Source organism: Ambystoma mexicanum, chromosome 11, assembly GCF_040938575.1.
Source record: "Ambystoma mexicanum isolate Mex_15411 chromosome 11, UKY_AmexF1_1, whole genome shotgun sequence".
Taxonomy (NCBI): domain Eukaryota; kingdom Metazoa; phylum Chordata; class Amphibia; order Caudata; family Ambystomatidae; genus Ambystoma; species Ambystoma mexicanum.
The window spans coordinates 55,717,853-55,734,158 of record NC_090934.1 but is presented as its reverse complement, the minus strand read 5'-3'; the positions used below and the strand labels follow the sequence as shown (position 1 = coordinate 55,734,158).

At 46.7% G+C, this 16,306-nt stretch overlaps 1 protein-coding gene across 8 annotated transcripts in view; it reads right to left on the bottom strand.

The window, feature by feature from the left end:
- The window catches only part of COL16A1 (collagen type XVI alpha 1 chain), a 706,769-nt gene that overhangs the window by 432,904 nt on the left and 257,559 nt on the right, over window positions 1-16,306 (bottom strand). For all 8 annotated transcript variants that reach the window (XM_069622515.1, XM_069622517.1, XM_069622520.1 and 5 more), the window contains exon 5: window positions 13,792-13,915. In XM_069622515.1, coding sequence (XP_069478616.1) covers window positions 13,792-13,915 — 124 coding nt within the window. The remainder of the gene's footprint in view (window positions 1-13,791; window positions 13,916-16,306) is intronic.

The following is a 16,306-nucleotide window of genomic DNA, read 5'->3' as shown; positions in this document are numbered from 1 at the left end:
ACTCTAACTGTGGCCAGAAAATAAATGTGCAAGGGTCATTCTGAGTGGAGCACTATTGTGGGAGCGTGCCTTTGTCTGTTTAAGAGAATAAACAATGAAACCAAGTGTGTTTTGGTACTGTGTTATCTTTCAGACCCACACTCCCGGGTGGCTTTTCAGTGGAACTTCCTTTGTTGCATATTTTTTTGGAAGGTAATCTGTTGTGGCCGTAAAAATGACACTGGGCCTCAGGATGGTTACAGCTATAATGGTCTCACTCTTGACAGGAAGGAGGTTAATCACAGTTGCTTCACTGTGACTTCAATCACCACATACATAAGGTGTTCAACTATGCATAAAGCAGATAACTATTTACATGGGGGATAAGCCAGTCTCTAAGTGTCACTGAAGGAACGGCCGGGTGCGTGTTTTCCTCTGCACAGCTGCATGTTCAATACTGCCGCACGGGCAGTTGCATGCACAGCAGCCACGAGATCCGGCAGACCAGTCTCTCACAACATTATCACATGGGGAACAAAGACTTCTCGGTTACCTTTGATTCACAGGTGCCTTGCTGTAGAGAGCTGCAGTTTGTTTTTTCATCGCGCATGCTTTCCATCCATGGAGAGTATTAGAGAAAAGGACCCACAGAAACATCTCACACATCATCGCTTGTCCACTCCGGAGCACCCCTTTGTTTGTCAGTGCTTTTCAGGCTCATCAATTAGTTACTAAAAGTGCAGCGGATCAATGCGGGACTGAGCAGAAGTGAGCTAGTACACGGCTTGGTCCATAATCTTGTCCCTCTGAATAGAAACTAGAAAGTGATTTGGAGACCATGTACTTTAAATTGAAAGCACCAACTCGGGAAGTAGTGCAATCCTGAATATAGTACACATGTTTTAAATATTTCTTAGATTCTTTGGTTACTAAGATCAATACAAAATAATTAGCATTTTTCTCTTCCTTTTTTTGGGCAATTACCCTCCTGTTAGAAATGACTGAGGAGAACACAGGTAATGAGAGTAAGATGGTACTGAATGAGATTGTGAAACGTGTTAGCATTCAGTAGTTATCAGGTAATGGATCTGTCAATATCTTGTTGTTCATCCCCTCCCAATCTGCAGGTAGTGCCAGGTGAAAAGATGAGAGATTCCTGTGTTGTTTATTGTTTTATCCCATTCCCTTTTCCCTGTAGGGTGAGAAAAGAGCAGCAGTAAATTACCTGCTGTGCAATGGTCGACTGCGGGGTCTGAGGGGTTAAGCAGCTCCTGCAGATTAAAGGATATACAGGACCTTACAAGAGTATAGAGTGATGCCACACTCGAAAGAAGGACATTGAGGACCCAAATGGCAGGCAAAAACAATGAAGTCACAAGCATGTCTCAAAAGAAAAGGTAGAGTGTCTGTTGCAACTTTCAGGAAATTTACTGAACACCATGAAGTCACAGACTTCTCTAGGTCTTAGAACCAAGCCATAACATCACAGATATCAGTGCAACTTGCATGTGAGTTTTGACATTGCAGACACTGTGAAATACTACAGGCAAGCTATTACACCAAAGGCATCAGTAATGGTTTCTGATAAGTTATGGTGTCACCGATAGGTCAAAGAGCTACAGGCAGACCAGGCCCACACAGCCAGTTCCAGGGAAAAAAAAGGTGAGCAGTGATGGTCGTGAGGAATTCAACCATCCACACAGTGGGTGTGCACTCACCTGGGCTTTTTTGATGCTTTTTCAAGGAATTGAATGATGGGAGATCTACCTTGGAAAATGTGTCGGACTAAACGGCACACATTTTCCTATGCTCACAACGTGTGCTCTGGGTGAACACAGCCTACAGGCACAGCCCCCTGTCATGTTCAGCTGGTATGTGTCAGCCACGAGTGCATCAACGTATCTCAGGAAGGGTGAAGGCAACACCTTCTTCCTGCCGTGGCCATCCTAATTAAAATATCAAAGGTGCCATGGATAAACCCTGCCCATTGTAGTTCTGTGTGGTGGCAGCGCATACCTATGAGAGTTATTTGAAGCAGGCTTGCAAAGAGGCCTGGTCACAGAACTAACAAAGGGCAGGAAACCCAAACACCTTTTTGAAATGCAATGTGTCAGCTTGAAGCTAGCCCCCCCACTCTGTATGAAGGGCAGTGAATGTCATGTCTGGGACAACATTTTACAGTAGGCAACCCCTGCGAACGGACCCCCTTTCAGGGGACAGAAGTATGTGATTTGATGGAGACAGAAAGTCTCTTCTCGCCACAAACTTCAAGGGAGACCTGCGCTTTGATCGGGAGCCACAGAGAGCTCAATGACTTGTTGATCTACAACAGACAGGAAGATGGGTGGGACTTAGTAGTATATGTTGTCACCCCTTACCTTTCCTGTAGCAAAGCACTCTGGTTATGACCTCACGCATAGCAGAAGTTTGTTGGTAGGGACCCAGGATTAGTTGATTAAGGTAGGCGTAGCCTGCACCAATCACTGGGGCCCATTTGGCTTTAAGAGAGGGTTGAGCCCCTCTTGTCATGAACCATCATATGCGTCCCTTCTGGACTTCCTGGTCCCTGACCCATAGGGGATTGAATACAGTGATCCTTCCAACATGGGCGCTTGAAACAGAATGCTGCTGGCCAGTCTCTACGCTCCACGCTGTACGCTCTACAAAACAGACACGCCACCGCGGCTCTGCGCGTCTCAATGCTACCGCTTGCTGTAGTTGGACGTGTGTTGCTGGAGTTCGCTCGGGGCTTTCTTCTGATTCCTGGTTCCTTGAGTTCCCCTTCCTTCCTCCCATTCCTCTACCTTACCTCCGAACTTCCTGGATTTTCTTTCGCGCTCGAGTCACGGCATTCCGTGCCTCCGAGTGCGAGCATCATTCCTTCCTGGTATCCGTCCTGGACTTCTGAACGTTCCCGGAATTTGAATTGTGAACCTCACGCTGGAATCCGAGGACCAGCGCTCCAGTTTGTACAAATCCCGGACCGTGATATGATATGATATGGCATTTGTAACGCGTCTATACACAAGTGTTTCAAGGCGCGACGAGGCAGGGAGGGGGGAACAGGGGGGAAGACAGACAACGATCCTAGTAGGCCAGGTGTCATTCAGATCCCGCAAGTGCAGGGGTAGGGGGAAGGGAAAAAGTGCAAGGGGAAGGGGAGAGGGGGAAGTGCTGAACAGGGTAAGTATAATAAAAAAGAGAAAGAAGACATCACAGAAGGTCGCAAGCAAACAACAAAAGCAGGTGAGAAGGGGAGAGACTTGTGACAGATTGAGATGCCTAAAAAATGATACAGATAGAGGGATGGAAGCCGCTGTTCAAGACCTCATGCGAGGCATGCAGGAACTAACCACGGAGGTCCAGAATCTTAAGGCTGAGAATGCTGCATTAAAACAGCTAGTCTTGTCACGTGACTCTGCAACTAAGGAAAGCGTGTTATTAGGAGGAGTAGTGGATAAATATGATGGCTCTTCAAAGGCTCTCTGTGCTTTCCTTGATTCATGTATAGTGCACTTCGCCTTCAAACCCTACTACTTTTCCACTCCTAATGCAAAGGTGGGCTTTATGATCTCACACCTCACGGGAAATTCCTTGACCTGGGCAACCCCCCTAGTCAATTCGGGCGACGCCCTCCTGGATGATTATGATGGGTTTGTGGAAGCTCTAAAGGCCATGTTTGATCGCCCAGAGCAGGTTTACAGCGCTCAAGAACGACTACTCGAATTTCAAAAAGGATCCCAGGATATGCTTACCTATGTGACCCGTTTTAAACAACCCGTGAAGGAAGCAGAGTGGTCTCAAGAAGCCAGCTTCACCCTCTTCCGAAGAGGTCTGAATGAAGAAATAAAGGACGAGTTAGCTAGGGTAGCTCGCCCAAGCTCCTTCCAGTCTCTCATGGACCTTTCCTTGCAAATAGACTTCCGAATCCAGGAAAGAAGAGCGGAGAAGAAGAAGTCTAAATCGCCTTTCCAAAAGGCTGCCACAGACCATCCGTCTAGACCTGAGCCCACAGTTTCTCCAACCCCGGTCCCAGAACCCATGCAACTGGGGGCCTTCCGTGGACCCATTACCCCACAAGAAAGGATGCAACGGATTCACACTGGTCTGTGCATGTATTGCGCCTCCGATAAACACCTTGTGAGAGAATGCCCTATTGCTCCTCCACGGCGTTCGGGAAATGCCTGCTCCCTATCCTTGATGGAGCACAGTTACGGAGAGAGATGTCTGCTCCACATCAATTCCAATCTTGAACTCTCCTGTTAATCTTGTGCTTCTACAGGCCTTTTTATCACCTCCCAAGAACGAATCTTACCCCATCCTGGCATTAGTGGATTGCGGAGCCATGGGCATATTCATAGATCATGATTTGGTCACTACTCACAACATTCCACATGAAACTCAAGGGAGTATGCAACCTGTAGAGGCTATTGATGGGAGACCTCTGTCTTCAGGACCCATAACCCTTCAGACTAAAGAGATCCTACTCTCTATAAACCACCATCAAGAGAGGATCAAATTTGACATTATAAAATCAGACCATTATCCGATGGTCCTAGGAATGCCCTGGTTACAAGAGCATAACCCCTACATCAATTTGGCAGCAGGCTCCTTGATCCTTGGTTCTGAACACTGTATATCTCACTGCTTATCCCTAGATTCCTTACCAAAGTCTTCTGAAGACTCGCAAGAGAGTCAGCAAAATCAAGTCACCGTCTCTAACATCATCTGTATTCCCAGGGCCTATCAGGCCTTCACTGATGTATTTTCGACCGCGATAGTTCAAGCTCTCACCCCTCACAGACCAGAGGATTGCGCCATCGATACTGAACCATCAGCAGTGATTCCCTTCGGGAGGATGTTTATTTTATCAGAACCTGAAAAAAGGGCCCTCTGTGAATACCTGGATACTAAGTTGGAAAATGGCACCATACGACCATCTAAATCCCCAGCGGGTGCTTTGTTATTTTTCGTTCCCAAGAAAGACACCAAAGAGCTCAGACCATGCCTAGATTACCGTGGCCTTAACCAGTGCACTCTCAAGGACCGCTACCCATTGCCTCTCATCTCGGATATCCTGGAAGCAGTCAGAGGTGCAGTAGTCTTCACAAAACTAGACCTAAGGGGTGCCTACCATCTTATTCATATAAAGGAAGGTGACAAATGGAAAACAGCCTTTAGAACCCCCTTTGGCCATTTAGAATACCTGGTTATGCCCTTAGGACTTGCTAAGGCCCCAGCGGTCTTCCAACGTTTTATGGACCGAGTGTTCTCTGATATGCTGTTCATCTTCGTCATTGTATATCTGGACGACATACTGATATACTCTAAGGACCATCTAAAACATGAAGAGCACGTGAAGGCAGTCTTACAACGTCTACATGAACATAAGCTCCTGGCCAAGCCCGAGAAGTGCCTTTTCCATGTATCAACTGTTCACTACCTTGGATTCGTTCTAAGCCCAAAAGGAATTGAAATGGACTCCTCGAAGGTAGACTCCATTTTGTCCTGAACCGTTCCAACTACCGTAAAACAAATTCAATCCTTCCTGGGGCTTGCTAATTTCTATCGAAAATTTATACCAGCTTTTCCGGAGATAGTGCATCCTATTGTTACATTGTTAAAGAAGGATACCCCCTTCCTATGGACCTCAGCCCAAGATACGGCGTTCCAACGGTTGAAGTCCGAGTTCACACAAGCCCCCATCCTAGCTCAACCCAACATTGATCACCCTTTCTTGTTGAAACTGATGCTTCCAACTACGCCGTTGGGGCCGTCCTAAAACAAGAATTGGGTGACAAGTTAGAACACCCCATCGCCTATCTTTCTCGCACCTTGACTCTCAGTGAAACTCAGTACTCCGTTCTGGAAAAGGAATTACTAGCCACCCGTCAAGCCTTCGCTGACTGGCGTCATCTCCTCCTGGGAGCCAAACACCCAGTGCAAGTTTGCACGCACCATCGGAATCTTCAAGTCCTACAATCCCTAGAATGTAGAAACAGTCGTCAAGCCCGTTGGGCCTTCTTTTTTGCTCAATGCCAGTTTCAAATCCATCATGTCCCTGGAACAAACAACATAATAGCCGATGCCTTATCCAGATGTCCTGATTACGAACCCCTTGAAGATGGGACCTTTCGTAAGATGTTTCCCCACACAATATTTGTTGCCCAAGCAGTTACGCTCCTGGAGAATATTCGAATTCAAACTCAATCCTCTGAAACCTGGAAGGTGTTCAAGAGAAACAATCAATGGAATCTCAAAACAAAGGACGGATAGCTCTTCAAGGACAATCGCTTGGTCATTCCCACTCCTGGACTGAGACAAGAGATCACAAGCCTATGTCAGGATCCTTTTCACTCAGGACAATGTGGCATCACCAACACCCTCCATCTAATACAAAGACAGTTTTGGTGGCCGAAGATGAAGGATGATATCAGGATCCATATCCAGACATGTTCAGTCTGCAATCAGAACAAACATGATAATAAGAAACAGGCAGGTCTCCTGCTCCAACCAGCAACACCAACAAGACCCTGGGAAATCATCGCCACAATTTTATCGTGGAACTACCATCTTCCAGGGGCTACACAACTATCATGGTTACTATTGATTTGTTTACTCATATGGCCCATTTTACACCTTTATACAAACTGCCATCCTCATCTGAACTTGCTGGAATCTTCCTGGAACACATATTCTGGCTTCATGGACTACCCTCCAAGATCATTTCTGACCGAGGAGCCCAGTACATATCTCAGTTCTGGAAGCAATTATGTTGTATACTGGGAATCCAACCTCCTTGTCTTCAGGTTATCACCCACAGACCAATGGAGCCACTGAACGTGTAAACCAAACTCTGGAACAATACCTTTGTTGCTTCACTACCAAGGTCCAAGATGATTGGTCTCTCTTAATACCTGTGGCCAAATTCGCTTATAACAATTCGGATCATTCAGCTATCAAAACCAGTCCTTTCTTCTGTAGTCAAGGATTTCATCCTTCAGTTCTACCATCCGTTCTCTCACACCCTACCCCAGTTCCTGCGGTTGATTCCTGGATTGAAACCCTTATTACTGTACACAAAGAAGCAAAGGAACACTTAGAAAAGGCCTGAAGAGACGTTAAACATTATGCTGACTCCAAAAGAAGACCTGGACCTTCCTACTCAGTAGGCGATAAAGTCTGGTTATCCTCGAAGCTCCTTCCCCAACATCTGCGCCCAAATAAATTGGCTCCCAGGCATTACGGGCCCTTTTCTATACAAGAAATAGTCAATCCAGTAGCCTTTCGACTCCAACTACCAGAATCATGGAAAAGGATCCATCCAGTCTTCCACACCTCACTGTTAAAACCATATCTTCCGTCATCTCGAACAGCTCCAAAATCTACCCCAGTGATTGTCAATGACCAACTCGAATACGAGGTTTCCAGAATCTGTGACTCTAGGTACCGACGTGGTCAACTACAGTATTTGGTCGAATGGAAACGACACCCTCCCAGTGAACGAACCTGGGAACCCATGTCAAACATGAATGCCCCCAGGCTGGTTCGAAGATACCATCTTATCCATCCCGGCAAACCCAGAGGAGCTGGGCTTCAGAGGAGCCATGCCGTCATGAACCGTCATCTGCATCCCTTCTGGACTTCCTGGTCCCTGACCCATATGGGATTGAATACAGTGATCCTTCCAACATGGCCGCTTGAAACGGAATGCTGCTGGCCAGTCTCTACGCTCCATGCTGTACGCTCTACAAAACAGACACACCCCCGCGGCTCTGCGCGTCTCACCGCTACCGCTTGCTGTAGTTGGACGTGTGTTGCTGGAGTTCGCTCGGGGCTTTCTTCTGATTCCTGGTTCCTGGTTCCTTGAGTTCCCCTTCCTTCCTCCCATTCCTCTACCTTACCTCCGAACTTCCTGGATTATCTTCCGCACTTGAGTCACGGGGTTCCGTGCCTTCGAGTGCGAGCATCATTCCTTTCTGGTATCCGTCCAGGACTTCTGACCGTTCCCAGAAGTTGATTTGCAAACCTCACGCTGGAATCTGAGGACCAGCGCTCGGGTTTGTACAAATCCCGGACCATGAGAAAGAAGACATCACAGAAGGTCACAAGCAAACAACAAAAGCAGGTGAGAAGGGGAGAGACTTGTGACACCTCTTTTGGCAGATCATCTGATAACTTCGAAAGGAGTAAGAAGAAGGAATCATTTGGACCTTGGCTGAAGGTACAGTTTGCCTTACAGCTTCCGCCAGTGAAGGAAGGGCAGAATTTCCATGAGGGAAGCAAGATCATTCCCCTAAACATCTCCCAGGGAACAGAGGGAGATACCAACCTCAGAGGACCCATCCAGCAGCTCCAGAGCCAACATCCAGGTAGCACACAGCGTGCCCTGCTAGGTTATCCCAGCAAGCTTTGTAGGTGGGAAGTGCCAGAGAGTCTCTGATCAAAGGACAAGGCTGTTGGCTGCAAATGCTCTCCTCAGCTTGAGCCGTCCACCTTAAAGAATGACACATACCCAGGGAAGAAGCTAATAGGAGTATCACAACAAGCATCAACCAGCATCCATCTTTTAAGGACATTTTGGAGACAGTCGAGCCCGCAAACTGCGACCGTCTGCACCACTGGCTGTTGTCATGCTGCAGTCACTAAAACCATCCATGACACCGCAATCAGCAATCCAGATCTGCCAACCAGTAAAGAGACAGCGATTCTTCACCCCGAGCAACTGTGTAGGCCATCCAGCAGCCATCCGTCCAGCCTCGCTTGCCGAACTGCCTGCCGCCTGATACCCGCAGCTGTCTCCCATTTTGAACTCTGTCACAGGAGCTGCAAAGTGTCCTGGAACTGACTAGACGCTGTCGAGTATCAAGATCATCTCAAGCACTGGGTATATTGTGGTTTTGTCCCCCAGTCTTTCTCCAAAGGCCCCTAGGGACATTTACGACCCCTTGCTCCCTTGGTGCTGGAACCCCTCGCACCGATCATCACAGCATTCATTAACACCTCTCTCAAGACGGGCAAAGTCCCAGACAGCCTTAAAGAGGCGTGGGTGCGCCCGCTCTTAAAGAAACCAACCCTGGACCCTGCCCAACCTAACAACTACCGGCCCATTACAACGGTCCCATTTCTTCTGAAAATCTTAGATAAAGCTGCACACATGCAGATACAGTCCTACCTGGAAAACAACTCTGTCCTAGGTAAAAGGCAGTCCGGATTCCGCAAAGGTCACGGCACTGAAACCGCTTTACTAGATCTGAAGAACCAAAAATACCCTAACTCTAGACAAAGGCAAGCCGGCCCTTCTGCTCCTCCTAGACCTCTCGGCGGCATTTGAATTAGTCGATCATGCCATCCTCACGAACCATCTCACTCAGGCCGCACATTTCTCCAAACAAGCCACAAACTGGATCACCTCCTTCCGCGAAGGTAGAGTGATGAAAGTGTTTTCCAACATAGCTAACGCAGAGCCTACCACCATCAGGCATGGAGTCCCTCAGGGCTCATGTACGGCTCCTACTCTCTATAATCTTTTTACCAAACCTCTCTTTGATAAACTGGATGCACTTGGGATCACATACACTAACTACGCTGACGATACCCAAGTGCTCCTCCCGCTCACAGGACTTTACCATGTCAGGAGGCAGCCACCCTCCAAAATATATACGCCACCATCCAAGCATGGATGGCCACGAACGGCCTATGTCTTAATGGAGATAAGACTGAAATTCTCATCCTGGGTCAAAAATCTACTCTCACGAATCTCGACCCACTGTACACCAATTTCTGCATAGACAATTGTGTCATCCCAGTTATTCCTTCTGTTAAAATACTAGGAATCCACATCAACACCTCACTCTCCATGGACAAGCAAGTCAATTCCATTGTTTCTGCCTCCGCCCTGAGCACTAAGCTCATTAATGCCATCAAACCCTTCTTAACCAAAGATAAACTGCCTTTCTATCGCCAGAGCCACCATTGGAGCCAAACTAGATTATTGTAATGCGCTATTGGCTGGCACCTCCAACGCCAATCTCAATAAACTCCAAACTACACAGAATAATGCACTAAGAGCAGCCCTCAATATACCTAAAAGGGACCATATCGCGCACGCCAGAAAGGCAGCACACTGGCTACCTGTCAAAGAGCACATTACATTCAAAATACTTACCACCGCACACAAATGTATCAACCTGTCTGCACCCTCATACCTGTCTGACACTCTAGTCAGATCTCACTCCGCCAGACCAACTAGGCAATGCCACACCAACCAACTAAGGGTCCCACGCATCAAACGAGCCAGAGCAGGTGGAATAAGTTTCCCCTACATTGCTCCTTAGCTATGGAACGCACTACCTAGCACGCTCAGAGCAGAAACCTCTCTCACTGCCTTCCGAAAAAAACTGAAAACCACTTTGTTCAACTAATTTCTCTTCCTTTCGTGCCGCCTACTCTTTCCTCCTCCTCTCCTCCCTTCTCCTCCTCTCCTGTAGCTACTATTTCTTCTTTTGCAACTAAGTAATGACTTCACTGTACGTACTACAAGTCATGCTCATATCTGTAACAAGCGCCACGATGCCCTCTGAGCTGCTTGTGCGCTAAACAAATGTGAATAAATAAATAAATAATAATTAAATAACCTTGAACAGTTAAGACTGATTGCTTTACCGACTACCCTCAGTTCAGTACCCAGAGTGCATCCCTTTCCATCATGAAACTGTCTGCCCTCTCTGTTCCTTTACAGGGTGGGTTGTATTTTGGAGTGTTGCTAGAACTGTCTGTTGTGCTAATAATAAAGTAGATATTTGTATACAGCCTTGACGGGACAGTCCCTTTTATCATTGGGTAATAATTGTATTTTCACTGTGTTGCAACTAACCAACGATCCACGACCTTGTGGAGATACGCCTGACATTTCGTCCACGTTGCCAAAATTGGACAAGGGCGTTTATAATTTGCTTGTGTTTCCAATCTTTTTGGATCCTTTCTGGTGTACTACAGGTGCGGGGCTGATTGATGGTTTAGAAACAGATATTCAGCCCTGGAGCACTGGTGCCCCGGAAGTCGATCAGTCTTTTGTGATACCTGTTAAATCTAAGTCATGGCATCACATGCTTCTCTAAAAGATGCAACTAATTCATGGTGTGTCCAGGAGCAATGGCACTTATAGGCGAGGCTGGTTTTCATAAACCTCCTTGAGGGCAAACTGACAAAGGCTCCAATTGCATGACATGTGAAGTGTTGGATCCTTGTTTATTCAACTGGTTAGTAATCAAGAATAATTTAAGTAGTATATTATAAAGTGAGGCACAGGGAAACTGAGAAGATGTGACAGGCCAGCCAGGGAGTTGCAGTCTCCCAGGGAAGTGAGAAGAAAACCATGGCCCTTCAGGCTTTATAAGAGTTGCAGGAAGTGCAGGCTGTGTAAGATGGTTCTCATAGTCACAGGTAAGTTACAAACTCACTGAGTTTTATAGGGTGCACAGGAAAACCATAAACGTAGGCACTTTTATGAGAGTCACAGGAAAATCAGGAAGATATCGGCCTTGCGGAGAGTCAGGGCACATGGGACGGTCGCTGTTTTCCCTAAGAATAATGAGACGTCCTTCTGCTCTAGCTTGGCAGTGTTAATCCAACACTGATTGGCACGAAGACACTTGTATGTTCTAGCACCACGCTTTTAGGCCAGAATGTGATCATATGAACTATGGCAATTTGCTGTGATCGTGCTGGCGGAATGATTTGGCAAGTAATCATTGGCAGGTGTTGCTCTCAGCGAGAGGACCCCTCCTCCCCCACCATACCTCTGGCATTATTGGTATTTTGGTTTTGCTCTTGGGTTCAGATCGCGCAGAGCTAGCTAGGAAGCGACAGCATGCTGGACACGTCATTTGGTGTGACACAATCAGCAACAACTGAACAATCTATCAGACTACATAAGAAGACAACAAGAAAAAGCGCAAAAAATTAAGTAGCATACGGAGTCAAAACATGCAAAGCATTTACAAGTAAACCGTGTCAACAAATACATGAGCCTCAGAGTGTTTGCAGCACTCAGAGGTGAGCTCAGAGTGTTTGCAGCACTCAGAGGTGAGCTCAGAGTGTTTGCAGCACTCAGAGGAGAGCTCAGAGTGTTTGCAGCACTCAGAGGTGAGCTCAGAGTGTGTGCAGCACTCAGAGGTGAGTTCAGAGTGTTTGCAGCACTCAGAGGAGAGCTCAGAGTGTTTGCAGCACTCAGAGGTGAGCTCAGAGTGTTTGCAGCACTCAGAGGTGAGCTCAGAGTATGTGCAGCACTCAGAGGAGTGCTCAGAGTGTTTGCAGCACTCAGAGGAGAGCTCCGAGTGTTTGCAGCACTCAGAGGAGAGCTCAGAGTGTTTGCAGCACTCAGAGGTGAGCACAGAGTGTTTGCAGTACTCAGAGGAGAGCTCACAGTGTTTGCAGCACTCAGAGGAGAGCACAGAGTGTTTGCAGCACTCAGAGGAGAGCACAGAGTGTTTGCAGCACTCAGAGGAGAGCTCACTGTGTTTGCAGCACTGCGAGGTGAGCTCAGAGTGTTTGCAGCACTCAGAGGAGAGCTCACTGTGTTTGCAGCACTCAGAGGTGAGCTCAGAGTATGTGCCACACTCAGAGGTGAGCTCAGAGTATGTGCAGCACTCAGAGGAGTGCTCAGAGTGTTTGCAGCACTCAGAGGAGAGCTCAGAGTGTTTGCAGTGCCATTGCCCTTCTGCATTCAAGGTCTCATCCTTGTTGCATACTGCATCTTGTAAGGCATATCAAATAGTTTAATGGAAAACCATACATATCAAATAAAACATAACGAATCGAGCGACCTTAGGCAAGGGGACATTCACGGCGCATGTCCAGGCCACCCGCGCAGAATCTACCTCACACAGGGCAGGCTCAGATACCTTCCTGCCAACAATCACAACCACTATTCACTCTGCACTCAGTATTGTTTGCACGAACTCATGCTACCATAAACGCCCCAACTCACTACCACTCTTAATTCACTAAATAACTTCACCGCCACTGATAGCCCAATAACCCAATAACACACACACTCTCACAGCCGATACATCTGCCTCATCACACCATCCACTCATAGCAGTGTCCCCTTATCGGTACCCACGAGGAACTTACACTCCTGGTTGAACAAGTATCTCCAGTTCCTGCACCGCCATCATGTACAAAACAGCCATAGCAGTCACTTGACTCAGGTGGCTGCCCTGTTCACAAGGAAGCACTTGCCACAAGTACACACTACAGGCACAGTGTATGCGCCAACATGAACCATTTAAGACACACACACACACACAAACACACACAAACTCTCTCTCTCTCTCTCGCACACACAGTACCACGACTTAGACTTTGAACTTTGAACCCAAGACAGTGAGTGGCAGAGATTCTGCTGCAATATGGCCATAGAAAATTAACCAGGAGTACCCACCTGAGACTGATGCAATAACTTTACCCCTACCCCTCATAACTACTTCTGCCAACAGATGCAAAACAAATGATGACAATGAGAAAATAAAGTACTTGAACGTCTCATGCAAAACCACAAACTTGTGTTCTAATAGGGGCTGTTTGGTAGAAATGCTAGTAGTGAAAGAGCCCATGCAGCAGTCCAGGAACTGGGGGGTGGGGGCGCGGTGCACTGCAGCAGCAGCAGCACCCCACAGAGGCAGGTAGTAGCACCCAACAGATGCAGGCATTAGCACCCCACAGAGGCAGGCTGTGTGGTGCACTGCAGCAGTCCACAGAGGCAGGCTGCGTGATGCACGGCAGCAGCCAGCGCTGGCCTGTGTTTACCTGCGGGTATCCCTCCTGGTCGCTGATCTGGAAGATGTACCAGTTGTCTTTGCTTGTCTGTTTCTTCAGCATCAGAGTGAGGACCAGCGTGAACTCATCGGGCAGCCCATGAGGAAAAACTTGCCTGAGAAGAGAGAGGAACAGAGTGAAACTGACAGAAAGATGTCGAAAAACCCCATTCCCCGCCCCACAACTCAGATCTGCAAGGAGGCTCGGGTTCAAGGATTGAGAAGGCCCTGGAAAGATCTCTTTTCTCCCAGAACCCTAAATCCATTAGGGGCATCCTGTTCCTAACCGAGGCTTAAATATAAATGTTCGTATTCAGAGCATTGACTAATACTAACAATTAGGCTATCACTAAGCAGCAGAAGAAAAGGCAATTGAGGAACAAAGGGTTAAATGAACTCTTTGAGAAGCCAGGCTTAAATCTTATGTCTGAACAGGAGAGCCACTGGATCACATCTCCGACCACCCATGCAGAGAGATGTGCAAATGAAAGGTAGACACGCGTTCAAAGTGGTAGTTCGCTACACCCCCCACCCACAACCTACTTCACACAAGCCACCTGGTAGCCTCTAGAATCTGAAATATCAAGGTATTCGGTGTGGATGCAATTTGGGGGAGATCCGTGGGGGAAACGCTCTCCAGCTTTGTAGGAAACCACTGAACCCCAGGATTGTGAAGTGTGTGATATGCCATTTTTCAATAGATTGACACCCATCCATGTAGCTGCTTCGCCCTGTCTGCCCGTCTTTATGAGTGATCAGAGCACACTGTCTCCTTAATACATTAGTGGGTGATCATAAAGAAAATATGGGTAGGGGCAGGCGTCCATATGTCACAGTGTTGTTGCGCCCTTTAGTTTTGGAAGCCCAAGTCATGATGATGTGGTGCCATCTCTTGAGTACTGCCCTTGATCACCAACACACAGGTGCACCATTGTGGATGAGCCACTTTTGCAAGGAGCTCTGCTGAAATAAGGAAGGGAACATCTGAGACGGGCTCAGAAAATCCATCCAAAAACACGGCAAGGAGGGGCAGATGTAGGATCTGGGGAAACATCTGGGAGGATGGGGGCTATTGGGAGCCAGAGTGATTTGTTGAAGAAGTTTAGAGGATGGTGTTGTGGGGTGCATTTAAGGCCCTAAACAGAAATACCATCCACCTGAAACAACGCATTTAAACCCTGTCACCAAAAACAGTAGTGCTTTGCTTTCCCTGTCACGTGAGTCACAAGCATTGGAATAATGCAACCCAAAAATGGCCCTGTTTTGTTTTATTTAACCTGAATGACATGACGTTATGCACGGCATCCCAAAAAATGGCCCTGCATTGCTTTTGTTTCACCTGAATGGCTTGACGTTATGCACTGCATTAAAAAACGGCCTTGTGTTGGTTTTTTTGTTTCACCTTAATGACATGAAGTTATGCACTGCATCACAAAAACGGCCCTGCGTTGCTTTTGTTTCACCTGAAAGACATGAAGTTATGCACTGCATTCAAAACGGCCCTTTGTTGCTTTTGTTTCACCTGAATGGCAAGAAGTTATGCACTGCATCCAAAAACGGCCTTGCGTTACTTTTAATTCACATGAGGGGCATGGATTTCAACATTACAACCCGACACAGCTTTTGCTTTCCATTTCATTTGAACAGCAGCCCTTGAAACACTGCAAACAGAAAAAAATGACTTGCACGCGTGTGAAAAAGAAAAATGACTTTAAAAGGCCACTGTGAAAGGATAGCTCTACTCGCACAGATATGGCAGGGAAATATGTTGTGTAGGGGTGGTTGACTAAGCAATGTACATTATGTTTCCACCCACAAGACTCAATGACCTTCGACGGGGCTCATAATACTGGAAAAAAAACGGTTTTTGGGCTCAGGCAGGAAACTTCTCAATTGAAAGCCCCGCTTCCCACTGTAAGTTGCACCTACTAGTGAATATGTAAGTGATTTCAATCCAGCACTCCAACTAAGTCAATGCCTAGTATGCGCAATGGAAACGCTTATTTATATATTTTTATGTCAAAAGTTCTTTTAATTCTGGATGATGTACCCCCCTCTCTTTGAATCCCTCCAGTCTCACTGAACCAAGAAATAGGTTTGTTTTGCAAATTAAAAGATTTATTTGAAGAATTGAACAATATATATATATCACACTTTTATAAATATGGATAATATCTGAATATCACACTTATGAATATGAACAATGATCGGCAATGGGTAATATGACAATATCAACAATCTCTTTAATCAATTAGGAGTAGGAATAGGAAGAATAATGTAGCAGAGAATACTTTGTATGGGTTCAAGAAATTGCAATGATAGGAAGGAATGCAACACAGAAATAAACTTGATATTAACTCAATCAGAGGCAATGTGATCACTCTTTCCCCCTGATATTACTCAATCCCTCCCCCATTATGCAATATGAAGAGATGGAATGAGGGCACACAGGTTTCAGGAATAACAATCAACAATGCAGTTCAATCCCAATTCCCCCAGCAAGCTTA